General features: G+C 45.8%; 1 protein-coding gene across 1 annotated transcript in view; it reads right to left on the reverse strand.

Moving 5' to 3' along the window:
• The window catches only part of CAPN9 (calpain 9), a 30,509-nt gene extending 20,912 nt beyond the window's left edge, over positions 1-9,597 (reverse strand). Inside the window, exons 1-5 of the mRNA XM_067294734.1 lie at positions 9,385-9,597; positions 2,304-2,373; positions 1,729-1,847; positions 949-1,082; positions 195-363 (exon numbers count right to left, since the gene is read on the reverse strand). Coding sequence (XP_067150835.1) covers positions 195-363; positions 949-1,082; positions 1,729-1,847; positions 2,304-2,373; positions 9,385-9,597 — 705 coding nt within the window. The remainder of the gene's footprint in view (positions 1-194; positions 364-948; positions 1,083-1,728; positions 1,848-2,303; positions 2,374-9,384) is intronic.
• Between the last annotated feature and the right edge of the window lie 4,162 nt (positions 9,598-13,759).

Genomic DNA, 13,759 nt, shown 5'->3' on the forward strand with positions numbered 1-13,759 from the left:
TTTTTTTTTTGAACAACTGTTCAAAGGACTATGTTAGTATTATATATCTATCAGTTCACACCTATTATTTGCAGAATTTAGTGCATGTCCATCTACTTGTCATTAATTTAACCAGCCTTTAAAAAATTATTTTTTCTTTTACACAGAAACCACAAACCAGACTGAGAGTAAACCAGCCCCCATTTCTTACTTACATCGATAGAGCAGCCCACCATTGAGCATCTTTTCAGAGCTTTTTCTAGGATTTCATAGAAATCATCAGGAGCCCTTTTAACCTCATACATTTCTCCTACTCCCCCAGTGAAATCTTCCATGGCTTCTATTGTACTGCCTCCTTTCAGGGCCTCGTAGCTGCCGTTCAGCCTGGAAAACACATGCTCACCATGAGACCTGCTTTTGAACCTTTTGAAGATAACTGTGCTTGAGTGCTTTCTCATGTGGGTGTAAAATCACAGCAATGTCACTGAAGTCAACAGAAGTACTCCAGAATATACCCGGGATGTATGTCAGAAGTATTGGGATCATTCTGCTTTCCGTGTTAATTCCATTTTTAATTCATTCATTCCTCCATATCCCTAAAGCCTGGGGGTTTTCTTTCATTAATGCCAGTTGTCAGGTTGGCAAAGATGGGATATCTTTACTGTATCGCTGGCTTGCTACCTGCCAAATCAGTTAAAAATCGAGAGTTAGACAGAACCATCATTTGAGGTCTCAGTGGAGACACAAAGGCCAAGTTTCAGGCTTTGATCCAACTCCTATTGCAGTCAACTAGTTGTGCCTAGTGATGCGCTGAAGTTGGACCAGCTCACAGGAGACAGACATAGCACCTTTAAATCAGAGTGGCAGCAAATGCAAATGCCAAAAAAACCCCCAAAAAACCCCACTGGATAGAAGCTGCTAACTTGAACTGTGAATAATGTTATGTACAGTGTGGCACACCAGACTTACTTGGCATAGGCTTTCTCTAGCAAGGCACTCCAAAATTCATTGTGTTCAGCTGAGTGTAGGAAAACTAAGCGGCCTTTGAAGGTGGGTAATCGATCGTCAATCACGATGTCCAGCCACTCATTGTGTTGCCAAAACTATATAGAAAGGATGGAGCATGAGTTGGTTGACAACATATCATTTCCTGAAGCTAGCACACTGATGTCTGAGTGCTTTTAATTATCAGTTAATTACAATCATAGGCTTGCTTAGAAGGCATATGTCAGTCATCAGTTCCCCTTACACTGTGTGAGGTTGTTCTGAAGGAAGTGCAATCTGTAAAAGTCTTTTACGTTTAAGTAAAAGACTCAGATTACAAGTGTACAGCTGTATTGTAGTTCCTGATTTGGATAATGTCACTCACATGGTTGGTGACAAGTGGTCACCTTATAATTCAAGCCATCTTTATGACACACATGCACATTACAGACCCCAGTCCAACTCCTGATTTATCTTTAAGGCCTTACATTGTAAATGGGGTTGGGGGGGGCCAAAAAATGTGAAATGATTTCTAAAGCCATATTTCTCTTTACAAAGTAGATGTGGCTACATGTGTGCCTGTGGAAGGCTAAGGTAGTCCTCTAGGCTGCTCCTCAAAATGCAAACAATAAAGTAAGTTTAGTGATTCCGCCTTTTTCAGTGTCTCCTCTGTAATAACTAATAATCCCACCACAAAACGGACCATGATAGGTAATGACCGAGTGCCCAGAAGTGTGTTCGTGCTGTCTTAGACATTCGTCTTACCTGGAAGTGAAATATTCCAGCATAATCTGGCCCAAAATTTTGATCTGGTGGCACCACCCTCGCTAATGTTTTTTCATTCAGTGTGAGAGAAGCGATGGCTGCTAACAGCCAGCAGTCACCTGTGAACTGAGAAGAAGGAAGAAACTTCATTTTTTTCCCTTCAAGTGGAAAAAAGGTGGTTCAAGGGCCAGGAGAGATGTTATCCCAGTCAGCTGCCACCCTTGCTGAAATCCGAGAGCCTGTGCTCCCCAGGCGTGGTATCCCTGCCCTGCATGGCCAGGACAGACTGTTTGCAGTTTGGAGGCCCTGGTGGACATAGGGCTCCCTTGGTCTCACAGTATGTGCATGCGGGGATCCTTCATTGACCTTGGCTCCCACTGCCCTGGTATGATCCCTGGCACAGGTGGGATGTGTCACCCACAGGGAAGCTGTGGTTAGGGTAAGCTCAACAGTACTTCTTGCTTCACTGCTACTAGCAGCCCAAAAGAAACAACATCCCCTCCTCACCTGTGAGAATATTCCTGCTGCCCTGCACCGGGGTAGGCACCAAAGCCTCTGTCCGGGGAGTCACTCACCGAGATCCCCTTGACAGATGTCAGTTCTTGTGGCTCCTCCAACAATAAACTTGGGATCTTTAACAATGTCCTGGGAGAGCAGGAGAGGGACACAGAGATGATTTAAAACATGCCAGGGAATGCATCACAGCCATTCTGAGCCCAGACGCGCAGCACAGTGTGACACATGAAATACGCTATCCTACAGCAGTGTAGCCACCATGAAAATGAGGTGGAGAATCCTTGCTAATTAATTATAGAGTAGAGCAATTAAAGAATCAGTTAACCTCTTTTTTTTCCAAATTAGCTCACTGCTAATGAAAGGCTGACACCCTTTATTCACCTCCAGGCAATTGTTACAATATCCTAGTGCATCCTGGTCCAGAATCTTGAAATTAGGATACAGCCCTGGCTAATGGGTTTTTGTTTTTCTCCACAGCCTGGAAAAGCTAAAACTGGCAATTTTCCTTTAAATACAGTCTTCAGCCTTTTATTTACCTGTGTATAATACGTAGAACATACAGTGGCTGACAACCATGAGGCTATTTCCTCCTCAAGCAAGCAAACAAAAAAGGCGGACTCCAGCCTTGTTTGTTTTACAGGGTCAAGCTGGTTTTTAGTAGGAGTTGACACTACCCACCCTTGCGCGCTCAGAGATCAGAGGGACTGAGATATATGATCATGGTGGCATTAAAACTATTTTACAAGCATTCATTTGACTGTTTTAATTCAATTACAAGTACCACAGCTGGATAGGAAAATTACATTGGTAAACCACTAAATGTGTCTCTCTTCTCCCCTTTCCTATGGACTATAAATTGAATTGAAAAGATTGAACTCAATAGAAAAAAGAGGAGAAGGCCATCCAATATGTTGCTAGAGGAGTATGCCTTTATTTAATCAGTTTGCCCTGATACCCTATGGCAGATGCTACTGCACAAAGCTATTTTATGTAAGCAGCAGAAGCTTCTTAGGGGTGCATTTGCAAAAAAAAGAAATTAAACAGGGAAAAAAAGAACAGAAGAGCCTGTTCCATCTTTTAACCACTGCAATTGCCTAGAAAACATCGAGTTATTTTTGGCTTAATATCACTCTACTTTGTTAGGCCATTGGGGCAGGTTATTGATAGTCTTGCTTAGTTTCCTGTGCTGATTCATGAAGAATCTGCTACTGGCCACTGCTGAAGCTGTGACACTGTCCCAGATAAACCAGTACTGCTGTTCTTTAATTGCTGGGGACTTTGGTCCCCTTGTGATCTACCAATGCTCTTCAGGTGCTTCATCTCATGCTGGCCAGCAAAGCCTGGTCAGGCCCCAAAGCAAATGAAGCAGCCTGAAATTTTGGCACGTCAGGACATAAATTGCTTTGCCAAGGTTTTGTGGATGGCAATGGGCTAATATTGGTAGCAGGGTGGACAGCGTCTCTACTATACAAGCAGAGTGGCTATTTAGAGATGTTGTACTTGAGGATTCAGCAAAGCTACTAAATCTGTACTACACACTATTTGCAACAGGTCCCCATGACTGTTTAAAAATCTTTAAACAAAAATATTTTTTGGATGACCAGAGTTGCTTTAGAGCAGCAGCAGCATACAAAAATCATGCTGTGCCTGACTGCAGGAGGGATAAAATACAAGCATTTGCCAGTGAGCCAGAAGAAGAAATGTCAGCTCCGTTTCTTGCTTTCCTCATACCTGTTCAGTACATTTTATAGTAACCATCCACTTTCCATGAAGTGGTCATACACCAGAAGAGATGACCAGCATCATAGTAAACCGTGCCAAGTCAGTCACTCCATGTTTACACGAGCAAACTTGCCACACTTGATCCTGTTTGTGAGTGAGCTTGTTCCAGGGAAGTTACTCCTCCGTTAGGTAGCTCGGGCCAAATGGGGCAGTGTTCCTCCAAACGGCTGAAAGTCTTCGGAAGGGCTGAGTAGTTAAAGACCATCTTGTGGACTGGGCAAGCAGAAGGGGAGAGGAGTACATTTGCAAACCACTGCCGAAGGTGTCTGAAGTGCCATTCCCTGCTTGACTCACAGAGGAGCCTCATGTTAATTTAAGCTCTCTGCTTTGGATGTCCCTCACTCAGTGCCCACAACGCTGCTCAAAGGGGAGCTCAGGCTGTCCTGAATCCTCTCCAAATTGTGTAGATGACCTGGTCTTCTAGAGAAAAATCTGCAGATCCTTGTCAACACTGTTATTTAGGGGCTCTCCTACAAAACCCAGAGCATGGCAGGTCTAAATTTCTATTGCATCCTTGCTAGAGTGGTGTGATGAGAATGGAAATGACCTATGCAATGTCACTTCGCACAGGAGTTTACCCAGGTAGGACATAGCTGGCAAATGTCTATCTATTAACCCAACTACAGAGTGCGTCCCATCGAGAAAAGGGACAAGTTAGGTATCTCCTGTCATTAATCTCACCTACAGACAGCAGTCCTAAGGAGCTCACTGCCTGTTGCCCCCACTACATACACACACCCCCACACACCCCTATATACATATATATATGTAGGTGTGTGTGCATGTGTGTGTGGGGGGGGGGGTGTAAGGGGAAAGGAGCTGGAAAGGAAGTGGTGGTGAGGTTGTGCCCTAGCCGCATTGCCCCAGGTGTGCTGGGGAGGAGGTACCGCAGTGCCCCATGTCCCCACAGCGCCACGCCAACAGAAACCAAACAGCACCTCCTCACTACCAGGCCCGCCTGCTTGTTAAATACACTCAGTCATGTGTAAACTGCACATGAACGATAAGAAACACAGCTCCCTGCTCTCAGACATAAATCTAACAGCAGCTGATAAAGTAGCCGAGCTTTAATAACATGCCTTATTTTAGCTCCCGGGGAACATAATTCTCATGGCAAGCACTGTATATAGCAGTTCCCAAGAAACTCCAAGGAAAGCTGACTAAGCCTATCAACTGTAAAATTTTTTTGAGCCAGTTCAGTAATATTCCCCAGGCTTTCTACGCACCCTAAGGGCAGCCCAGTTTGAGCATCTGCTAGCCCTCCGAATCTGGCACTACGGGACCAGCACTCCCTCGTGCAAGTTATGTTCTCTTTTAAAAAATGTAGCTCCATCGGACCAAACAGCTCTGTGTGCTAGCAAGGAACGAGATGAAAAGTCTTTCCACTAACACGGGCTTGACTGTAACTCACCCAGCGCTGCAAGGGTTTGCTAGCTGGCTGCCAGGTTCACTGCTCCCCTGCAGCCGGCTCCTCGGGAGCAGGCTGTGCCCTATAATTAGCTGCTTTGGCTACGCCAGCCCTGCGTGTGGCTGCTCTCCAAACCCGACCTGCTGCCTGGGCCGCCTGTGCGTGTGTGTGCACCAGCATGCCCGTGTGTGCCCTGCCAAGGCTGAGGCCCTGGTGCCCACGGGGTTTGCGAGTTAGCTGTGCTCGCCCTGCAGGTGGGGCACACTGAGCCCGGACCAGCTGTAGCCCTGCTCACTGTTTTGGCAGAGCCCTCACCCCCGGTCCGCTGTGTGGCAGGAGCACTAACGCCCACTGCTTTCAGCATTAGATACCCAAACGCCTTTTTGGGCAGTTGAGCCCATTTCTCTTTTTGCACACGTCAGAGCAATATTCCTGACTGCCCATTAAATCAGCCGAAACCCAAAAGACAGCTTGGCCCCTGGGAAAGGACAGGCAGGAGAGAGGTGGCTCCTCCAGGGTGGAAGAAGAAGGTCATGTTGCTGCTTTAAACATTTGTTGTATCAAATGGGAGCCTTTGGTTTCTTCCCTGCACAGTGGCACGCTAAAAACACCCTTCTTGCTGCCGACAGCAGCCAGCTGCGAGCTGCAAGTGTGGACAGACGGCAACAGTTCATAGTGGAGGCTCTCGATCACAGGGATGGAGGATTCAAGCACCAAAGAACGCCAAAACTGTTCATGGTTTTGCCTTCAGATGCTGCATCTGGAGCCTGATTTTGCATACAAATTAGAGTCTCAGCTCTGTTTTCCTCACTGAGGGAATACAGAAACATGGGAAAGGTGAGACTTCTGGGGATATGGCTTCAGGTCAATGCAGCTCATTCCCCCTCCCTCTTGTTCCTCCAGAGATCTGGGAAACAGCTTATTACACAGCTCTGCAGTTGACATATGGAAAAGTACTTTCAATCTCATATGTCTACAGCAAACAATAATAAAAAAATTCAATAAAAAGGAATTTAAAGGATTTTGAATGGACCTGTTCAATGTTCTCTGATACACAAAAGAAAACCAAGCTCTATGGTTTTTGAATGTATGTTACAAAACTAATATTAAAGAGATTTTCAGACTGGATGGCATAATATTGTGCATCAGTGTTTTCAGCATGTTAAAAGACAAAATCCAGAACTAAACCTTGCATTCGCCTACACAATACAGTAATTCAAGGATTTGCCTGTGCAAGGAAATTGCCCAGAAGCAGGAAGGTGTAATTCTCATATTAGAGAGATGAAAAGAGGTGACCTATAACTCTCCTACCACTACCCTGAAGCTATGTTTCTTTTGACTCAAAGGAAAATAAATTACATCTCCTGGGTCTCTGACACACGTTTGTAGAGGAGGTACATGGAGTTCTAAGAAAGGCTGAGGGGGAGGCTGCTTAAGTGGCCGTATTTAATTGGCCTTATGGTTTAAGCGGCCTTATTTTTGTGACTAGATTTCTCTACCTGGCTCCAGCATGCAGATCCTATCATATTGATTGTCAGTGGCTGTTCGGATCAGGAGAAATTCTATTGCAATTCCTTCTTTACACCATGAATTCATTTGGCATTAATCTTATATTTGTCTTTCTTTTTGTTTGTTTTTCTTTCTTTTCCATTTTTGATTCTTTTCATTTCATTCGTTTTCATTTTTCATTCTTCAACTGACATGTCTCTGACTTTCTTAGGCAGTGTAACTTTTAGAAATAAGTGGCAGATATACTGGCTATCCCAGCAGTTTAATTTAGATATAAATTAAGCAGAAGCAGAAGCAGAAGCAGAAGCAAAGCAAAGCAAAGCACAGCAAAACAAAGAAAAGAAAAGAGAAAATGAAAGAAAATGAAGAGAAGAGAAGATTCTATTTTAAGATACAGTTTTACAGGTTTCATTTATATTAAAAAGGGACAGCAAAACAAAATTACTAAATATCTTCCTGAATCTTAGAGCACTTAAGATTTATGCAGAGGGCTAGATATTCACCAGGTGCCAATCAGTGTAGCTCACTGATTGCAGTGGGAGATCTAGAGATTAGTGTTAGCTGAGGGTCTTGTTCATGCTGTATACATACCTGTATACATGCAGATATACACATTTTAAACTAACGAGAAAGCCCTCTCTACCCTCATTACAAAAGATTAAATTCTTATTGGGTGTTAATCTGTGGAGAAACATTATTTGGCCCTGTAATTACCCATATTAATTGTGCTATTCTTCATCCAAGCTACTGTAAAATACTGGTAGGAGAGGCGGCAAAAATCAGTCACCATGAAAAGCAGTTTGAACACACGTACACATACACAAAGGGAGGGCGCTTGTGATCACACTCGCAGGCTACCATGGTTTTGCCAGCTGAACTGTGGTACCCAACCTGGCACATGCTCCAGGCCTATATCCCACTTGCAAAGTAAAACTTGTCGATTCAAAATGGTGTTACAGAGCCTCTATTTTACTGCAGATCCTGATGGATATTAGAGATGAAGCTGATTTAGCTTAAATGCTGAGGAGCCAGAGGAGAGCGTAGCTCAAACCTTGTCCTTATACATCCTCCCAGCCTCCCCTGAGCTATGTTTCTTGTTGTGCTGCTCACAAAAGTTCACCTTTTTGCATGGTGGAAATTGGAGCCTAAAGGCACATACTGTTTCAGGTAATTTATTCATCCTGGCAATATTCCCAGTTCAGCTTACAAAGATCCCAAAGGAGGAAGCAACAACAGACAAACCACTGCCCAGGTACCGCAGACAGCAACGCAGGAGCTCTCAGCTGCCACCGGTCATGTCTTGGAGCTAAGTTTAATACTTGTGATCCCCAGCTGGAAAAAATGACAAACTGGCACCTAACGTCTGGCTAAAGGAAAGCCATTCTTCCCGATCTAGCGGAGCAGGCACTTGTACTTTGGACTTGCCACTGTGCTGCAGAATGGCTGCGCCACTTCGCTTTGCCGAAAGTACCCCAGCCCGGGAGGCAAAAGCAGTGGTGGCAGCGCAGGCGGAGAGTGCTCGCCCCTGCAGAGGAGAAGGGGAGAAGGGAAAGAGATGGAAAGCCGGGGCAGAGACCCAGAGGACTGGGCTTGCTGCCGCTGGTGTGCGTGGTGTCGGGGTGTCTCCTCTTTTCTCAGCTGAAATCTGTCCAGCAGTAATAACCTCACCTCTGCTCTGTAGTGGCACTGCATTAATGATCGAACGCTAAGGCCTAGTGTTGCAGACTAGGCCAAATTTTAAAGCCATTTTTAAGCCTATTTTTATTCTTTTCCTCTCTTGCTATCACTATTGGTAAAGGAAAGTTTTCTATTAAAGGAGAAGCTTTCAGACCATGAAGAAAAAGAGAATAAATGTCTAAATCATTAACAAGGAAATGAAACGCAGCAGCAAATTTTTTGTGGCTATTAGATACAGAGTTAAATGGGCGGAAGGAATCTAGAGTGATGTTGGTTTTGTGATCTAAGAGCACATGACTAGTGAAACTTCAGGCTATTGTGGTGTTATTAATGATCATTATGCAAGATGCATTAAAAGATGCTCATCAAGCCCTTGGTTACTGCTGAATGGCTCAGTAACCTTGGTATGTATTCATAATCTCTCAGTGCATTTCATGATGTCGGGAAGCGAGGAAGTATGAGAGTTTCATACTTTAAATATTTTGAATTTTTTTTTATATTTAACTTTAGTTACGAATTTCCCACATTAATGGCACTTGGTTTTTAAATGTTTATAACATCCTCATAATGCATTTTACCCTAAATTCCTTGCATGTCTCCTTATTTCCATCTTAACTTTGCTTTTGCCTGGCAATAATGTCCGAGAAAGAGCTGATTAGAAGTTGTTGGTACGTGTATATACAGGTATGCACACGAAGTGTGTCTGTATAACAGGAAAAGAGAAGAAAATTTATATCCGATACTTTAAAAAGCAGCATACTCACCCCGGGCCTCTTCCAGACAAAGGGGACGGGTGGCTTTTCGCTGAAGAAGAGCGAGGCGTTGGTGGCGGGGAAGTCGGGGTCCTCGAAGAGCACCCCCCGGCGCCGGCACTCCCGCCGCAGTGCCTCATAGGTCTGCCCTGAGCTGTGCGTGGCCCGCGCATCCCGCGGCAGCGCCGGCTGCCGTGGCTTTGCCTCCTGGTACAGGTAGGGCATGGCTTGGCTTGCCTGCGGACAGAAAGCAGTGTGCAAGATCCCTCTTTCGTCGCACCTGCCGAGTGGCAGCGCTAGCCCTCCCCGGCCACTCTGGATCGCAGGAGGGAAAAAGCCACCCTGAAAGCAAACAGGGAAGTGAAGCGGCCCGGCCCTGTGCCCCGGCTGCTTGGCGGGTACCTCGCCGTGCTGTGTGCCCTGCGCGCCAGGGCTGGGAGCGGCTGGGTGGCACCCTGTCCTCCCCCGGGGAAAGATGCTGTGCCCGCAGCTGGCAGGCACGCAGGAGCACCGCCCGGCCAGGAGCCACTGCCGTGAAACCCGAGCCGCACCACACCGTGGGCAAAAGCGGCAGCCTCCGCATGTTTGCCCTTTTTCCCACACCCCAGAGAAGTGGGACCAGCTTGGAGGCTGGCCCTGTTGCATCACATGTATGGGGTGACACCAGGGCTGAAGATGGGCTGGAAAGCAACTGTCAGCGGGGAGATGTAAAAGGGCAGGGTTGTTGCACCGAGGGTGGTCTGGCCGCGGGGGTAAGGGTGGTGGTAGCTAGTGGTGGGGACAAGTTTCACAGCCAGTCTAGCACAGATATTCCTCCGTGCCTGGAAAGGCGAGAGATGCCACCGTCTTGGTACAAATTAAAGTTCCTGCAATACAAAACACAGCCCTGAGCACAAACGCTGCTCAGTGCTCCTTTGCTTTAAGCGGCCCTTTGATGGACCGGTCGAGTCTGCTGCCAAGAGATGATTTATGGAGAGCAATTAAGTGAAACAGCATTAATTCCTCTCTGTCTGGCTATTTTTCACAGCAGTACTGTGAGGAAAGTGTGCTTTTTCGGAGCGGAGAGTCCCGTGTTTATTCCCCATAATTGTGCCCATTGTCAAAGCCTGCAGGCTCCCAGCCCAGCCAAGGTTCCCACTGCACAGATATATGGATGCTGTCCAAATGCGTGGTGTGAAGCAGGCCTGGTGCTCCAAATGTGGGGCTCATCTGACCCAACTTTAGGTCTCCAGAAGGGAGTCATCTGGTCTGAGCTACTCACCTAGGTTTTTTCTACAGTCAGTGCAGAAGACCAGCACTTCCAGACAGTGATCCATCATGTCCTCATCCTGAAGTCCCTCTGGAGATGCCCATGTCTCTCATTTGCCTGTAGAGGAAGGCTTATGGACTAGCTTAAGCTAGATGCCCACCGATTAAATGTGTATAGTCAAGTGAGATGGATCCCAGCTAAGGGGCTAAGGCAGGCAAAGGGGAAAAGTGCAAACAGAAGCCCAGGGAGGCGACAGTGCCCAACGTCCCACATTCAGTCAGTGGCAAAATCAGGAACATACTTTATCCATTACCGCCCTGTGTGGTCCAAGGGATGTTCCCACATGCCAGACTAATGTGCTGACTGGGGAAGGAGGTGTTCGGCATGCTGGACCTGCAGCCTCCATTTCTGCAACAGCCCAGAGAGTCTGATCATATATCAGATGATGGGATTCCCACTTTTCAGAGTTTAATTACATACAAAAATCTGTGGCATGAGAACACTACAAAGGTGCAAAGCATAGCACCAAAACTGGCAGATGCCTAGATTAAAGGCTGCCCATGCAATAATTAATATATGAGGTTACTCCTTGTTCAACAAGGGTAGAGCAAGTCATGCTGTAGCTTCTGGCTGAGTAAGCACTACCTGCTTGGAGGACAAGAGATATAGCAAAGGCCTCCTGCTTAATTGCAATGAGACACTGCTAATACTCCAGTCTATGAGTATTGCAAATACTCAAATGCAATTAATTCCCAGCAGGCCACCTCTGGAAACCATTAGGCTCCTGTGGTCTGCAAACACCACTCTACAAGCTGCATGACCAAACAAGATTTCAAGGCTACAGAGCAGGATCATGAGTGATGCACAGGCTGGCAACATCCTTTAAAGCTGAACACTGTTTTCTTCTCCAGACACCATCATTAAATGCCTGTTCCTGAAACACCCTGAGTTTTATCTGTTAACTTCAGCCCTGGCTCTAAAACATACAGAGAGTATGAACAACAGCTCAGTAGCAGCTGCCCCCAGACATTTCCCTTCCACCTAGCTACAATGCTTATCTTGTGACCGCTTGGGAAGGGGCCACCATGTGGGTATTGCACTGAAGAAGTGGTGGCTCTATCTGAGATGTTTCAGGTGAGTGACCTTTGCTGAGAGCAGAGAGCCTCAGACATGCTTGCTGCTGATTCATTTTTCCCAGGTCTGCTTTCTTTGCTGAGGAACATCCATCTCTGCCCACGATCAGCAGGGGTTTGGGGGCCTTATGGCTCCTGCAGGCCTTGCTCTCCCAGGTTAGGACCATACATAACAAATGATGCAATTTACTGGCTAAAGATGAGGAGTGCTCACACCATGGGTGTAGGCAGCTTGTGGAGCCCATGGACAAGTGCTGTGTGACATGCACTGCTTGGGAACCACTGACCTGCAGTCAGGGAATGGAGTCTGGAGATTTTGCTTTCTCTTTTGCCCCTAAAGTGGTATTTGCTCCTTTTCTCCAGAGTTTTTGGAGTGTTTTCTCTCCCTAATGCATCTTGCTATGTTCTTGTGACACACAAGTGGTGCTCAAATGGAGTCATTTCTTTCAATTCTTTTTCTATCATCAACATCATCAGGTCAGACTTCTTTGGATCTTCTCCTTTTTGTAGAAGAGGCAAAAAAGGTCTGATTTGTTTCTCTGTGGGTTTAGCTGCTTTTTATCTGAGGGAGATTCTTATTCTCTCTCTCACCAGTTGTAATTCAAGGTGACATAAAGGGAGCCCAAAAGGCCTGATCTGGGAAATTATTATTCCCACTTTTCCTTGGCCTCCTGCTTAAGATTCATGCTACAGCTCTGACTTTCAGGCCACACCTGCCAACATCTGGCATGTGCTCTTCTTAGTCACACTTATGTAATTCCTCCCCCATCAACATCAGACAGACCCTGGTCATTCAGGATTTAAAGTTGGTTACTCAAATGACAGCAACCTGATTAAGTCTTTCATAGCCCTGCTGTCATTAAAACTCATGCACTGTCATGGAGGGTTTATCCTTTGACCTGACTGATCCCCAGTTCTCCAGTACTTGTTGCCTTCCAGCTAATCCCTTCAGTGTGATTGTCCTTCTCTAACTGATTGTTTCAGCTAGCTGATTTCATTTTGTGCCCTTTCTCCAGGGATTTGAGACATCAATGGTTTTCGTCCTGGTCCCTTTATAGCTCTTCCTATATTTGCAAAGATTTATGGATAGGTGCTATTACGTGGGCTCGGGTCATGTCCATCTGTGAAACTCAGCAGCTCTCTGTCCTTCAGTCCTCCTCTGAATTTGTATGAAGTGGTATAAGACATGTTTGTCCTGTCTCTAAGATTAGTCTCATTTCACACTGGTTGGCATCTTCTGAATTTTGCATTGATTTGAATCCAAATGCTGTAGTCACAGTCACATGAAGCCATGCTGTTTCTTATAGTTTCCATTACTTTGGCTCAGTGCTGACCATGGGACCTCACCCAGGGGCTTGCAGCCCTCTGCTCTGTTCCTGGCAGGGTTTGCACATGCTCTTGCACATGTCTTTGCAAACCAGGGACGTGTTATAATGCTCTAACAACAACTGGGACCAGATGAAATTGAACTCAGGTTGGGGTGCCTTTTTTTTTTTAAGGACTCTTTTGGGCTTCCAACAATAAGGTAATACTTTGAACTTTCTCTGGTGTTTCTCTACAAAGGGATTGGAGCATCCTTCTCTTTCTCAGTTCTAGAGGCAGAAGTGAGCTGGAAGGAGGGGAAGTGAGAAAGGCCATGCAGGGCTTTAAGGGTTGTGCTGGGATTGAAAGCCAGGCCTGAGGACTAGATTGACCTACTATATGTCATGGACGGCCTTGTGAAAAATGGTGGAGGACAATGAGAAAAAAGGTACTGGAAATCAAGAGGAGAAGTTTTAAAAGTGCCCTTTGAAAATCCTGCCCTGAGCTGATCAAAGAAAAACATCTTGAAGAAACTGGAAGGTATCAAAATTTCATCCAAAAGAGGAAGTCAAAATTACAGTGAATGCTCATTATCATGTAGCATTTTGCATAGTGATAATGACTGGAGGCCACAGCCTGCCTGGCTGGTTTCATTGTGTTGCATAATAGCAAAGGTTCTTGCCCTAAAGAGGTGTCAATCTCA

This window comes from Apteryx mantelli, chromosome 3 (genome assembly GCF_036417845.1).
Source record: "Apteryx mantelli isolate bAptMan1 chromosome 3, bAptMan1.hap1, whole genome shotgun sequence".
NCBI lineage: Eukaryota > Metazoa > Chordata > Aves > Apterygiformes > Apterygidae > Apteryx > Apteryx mantelli.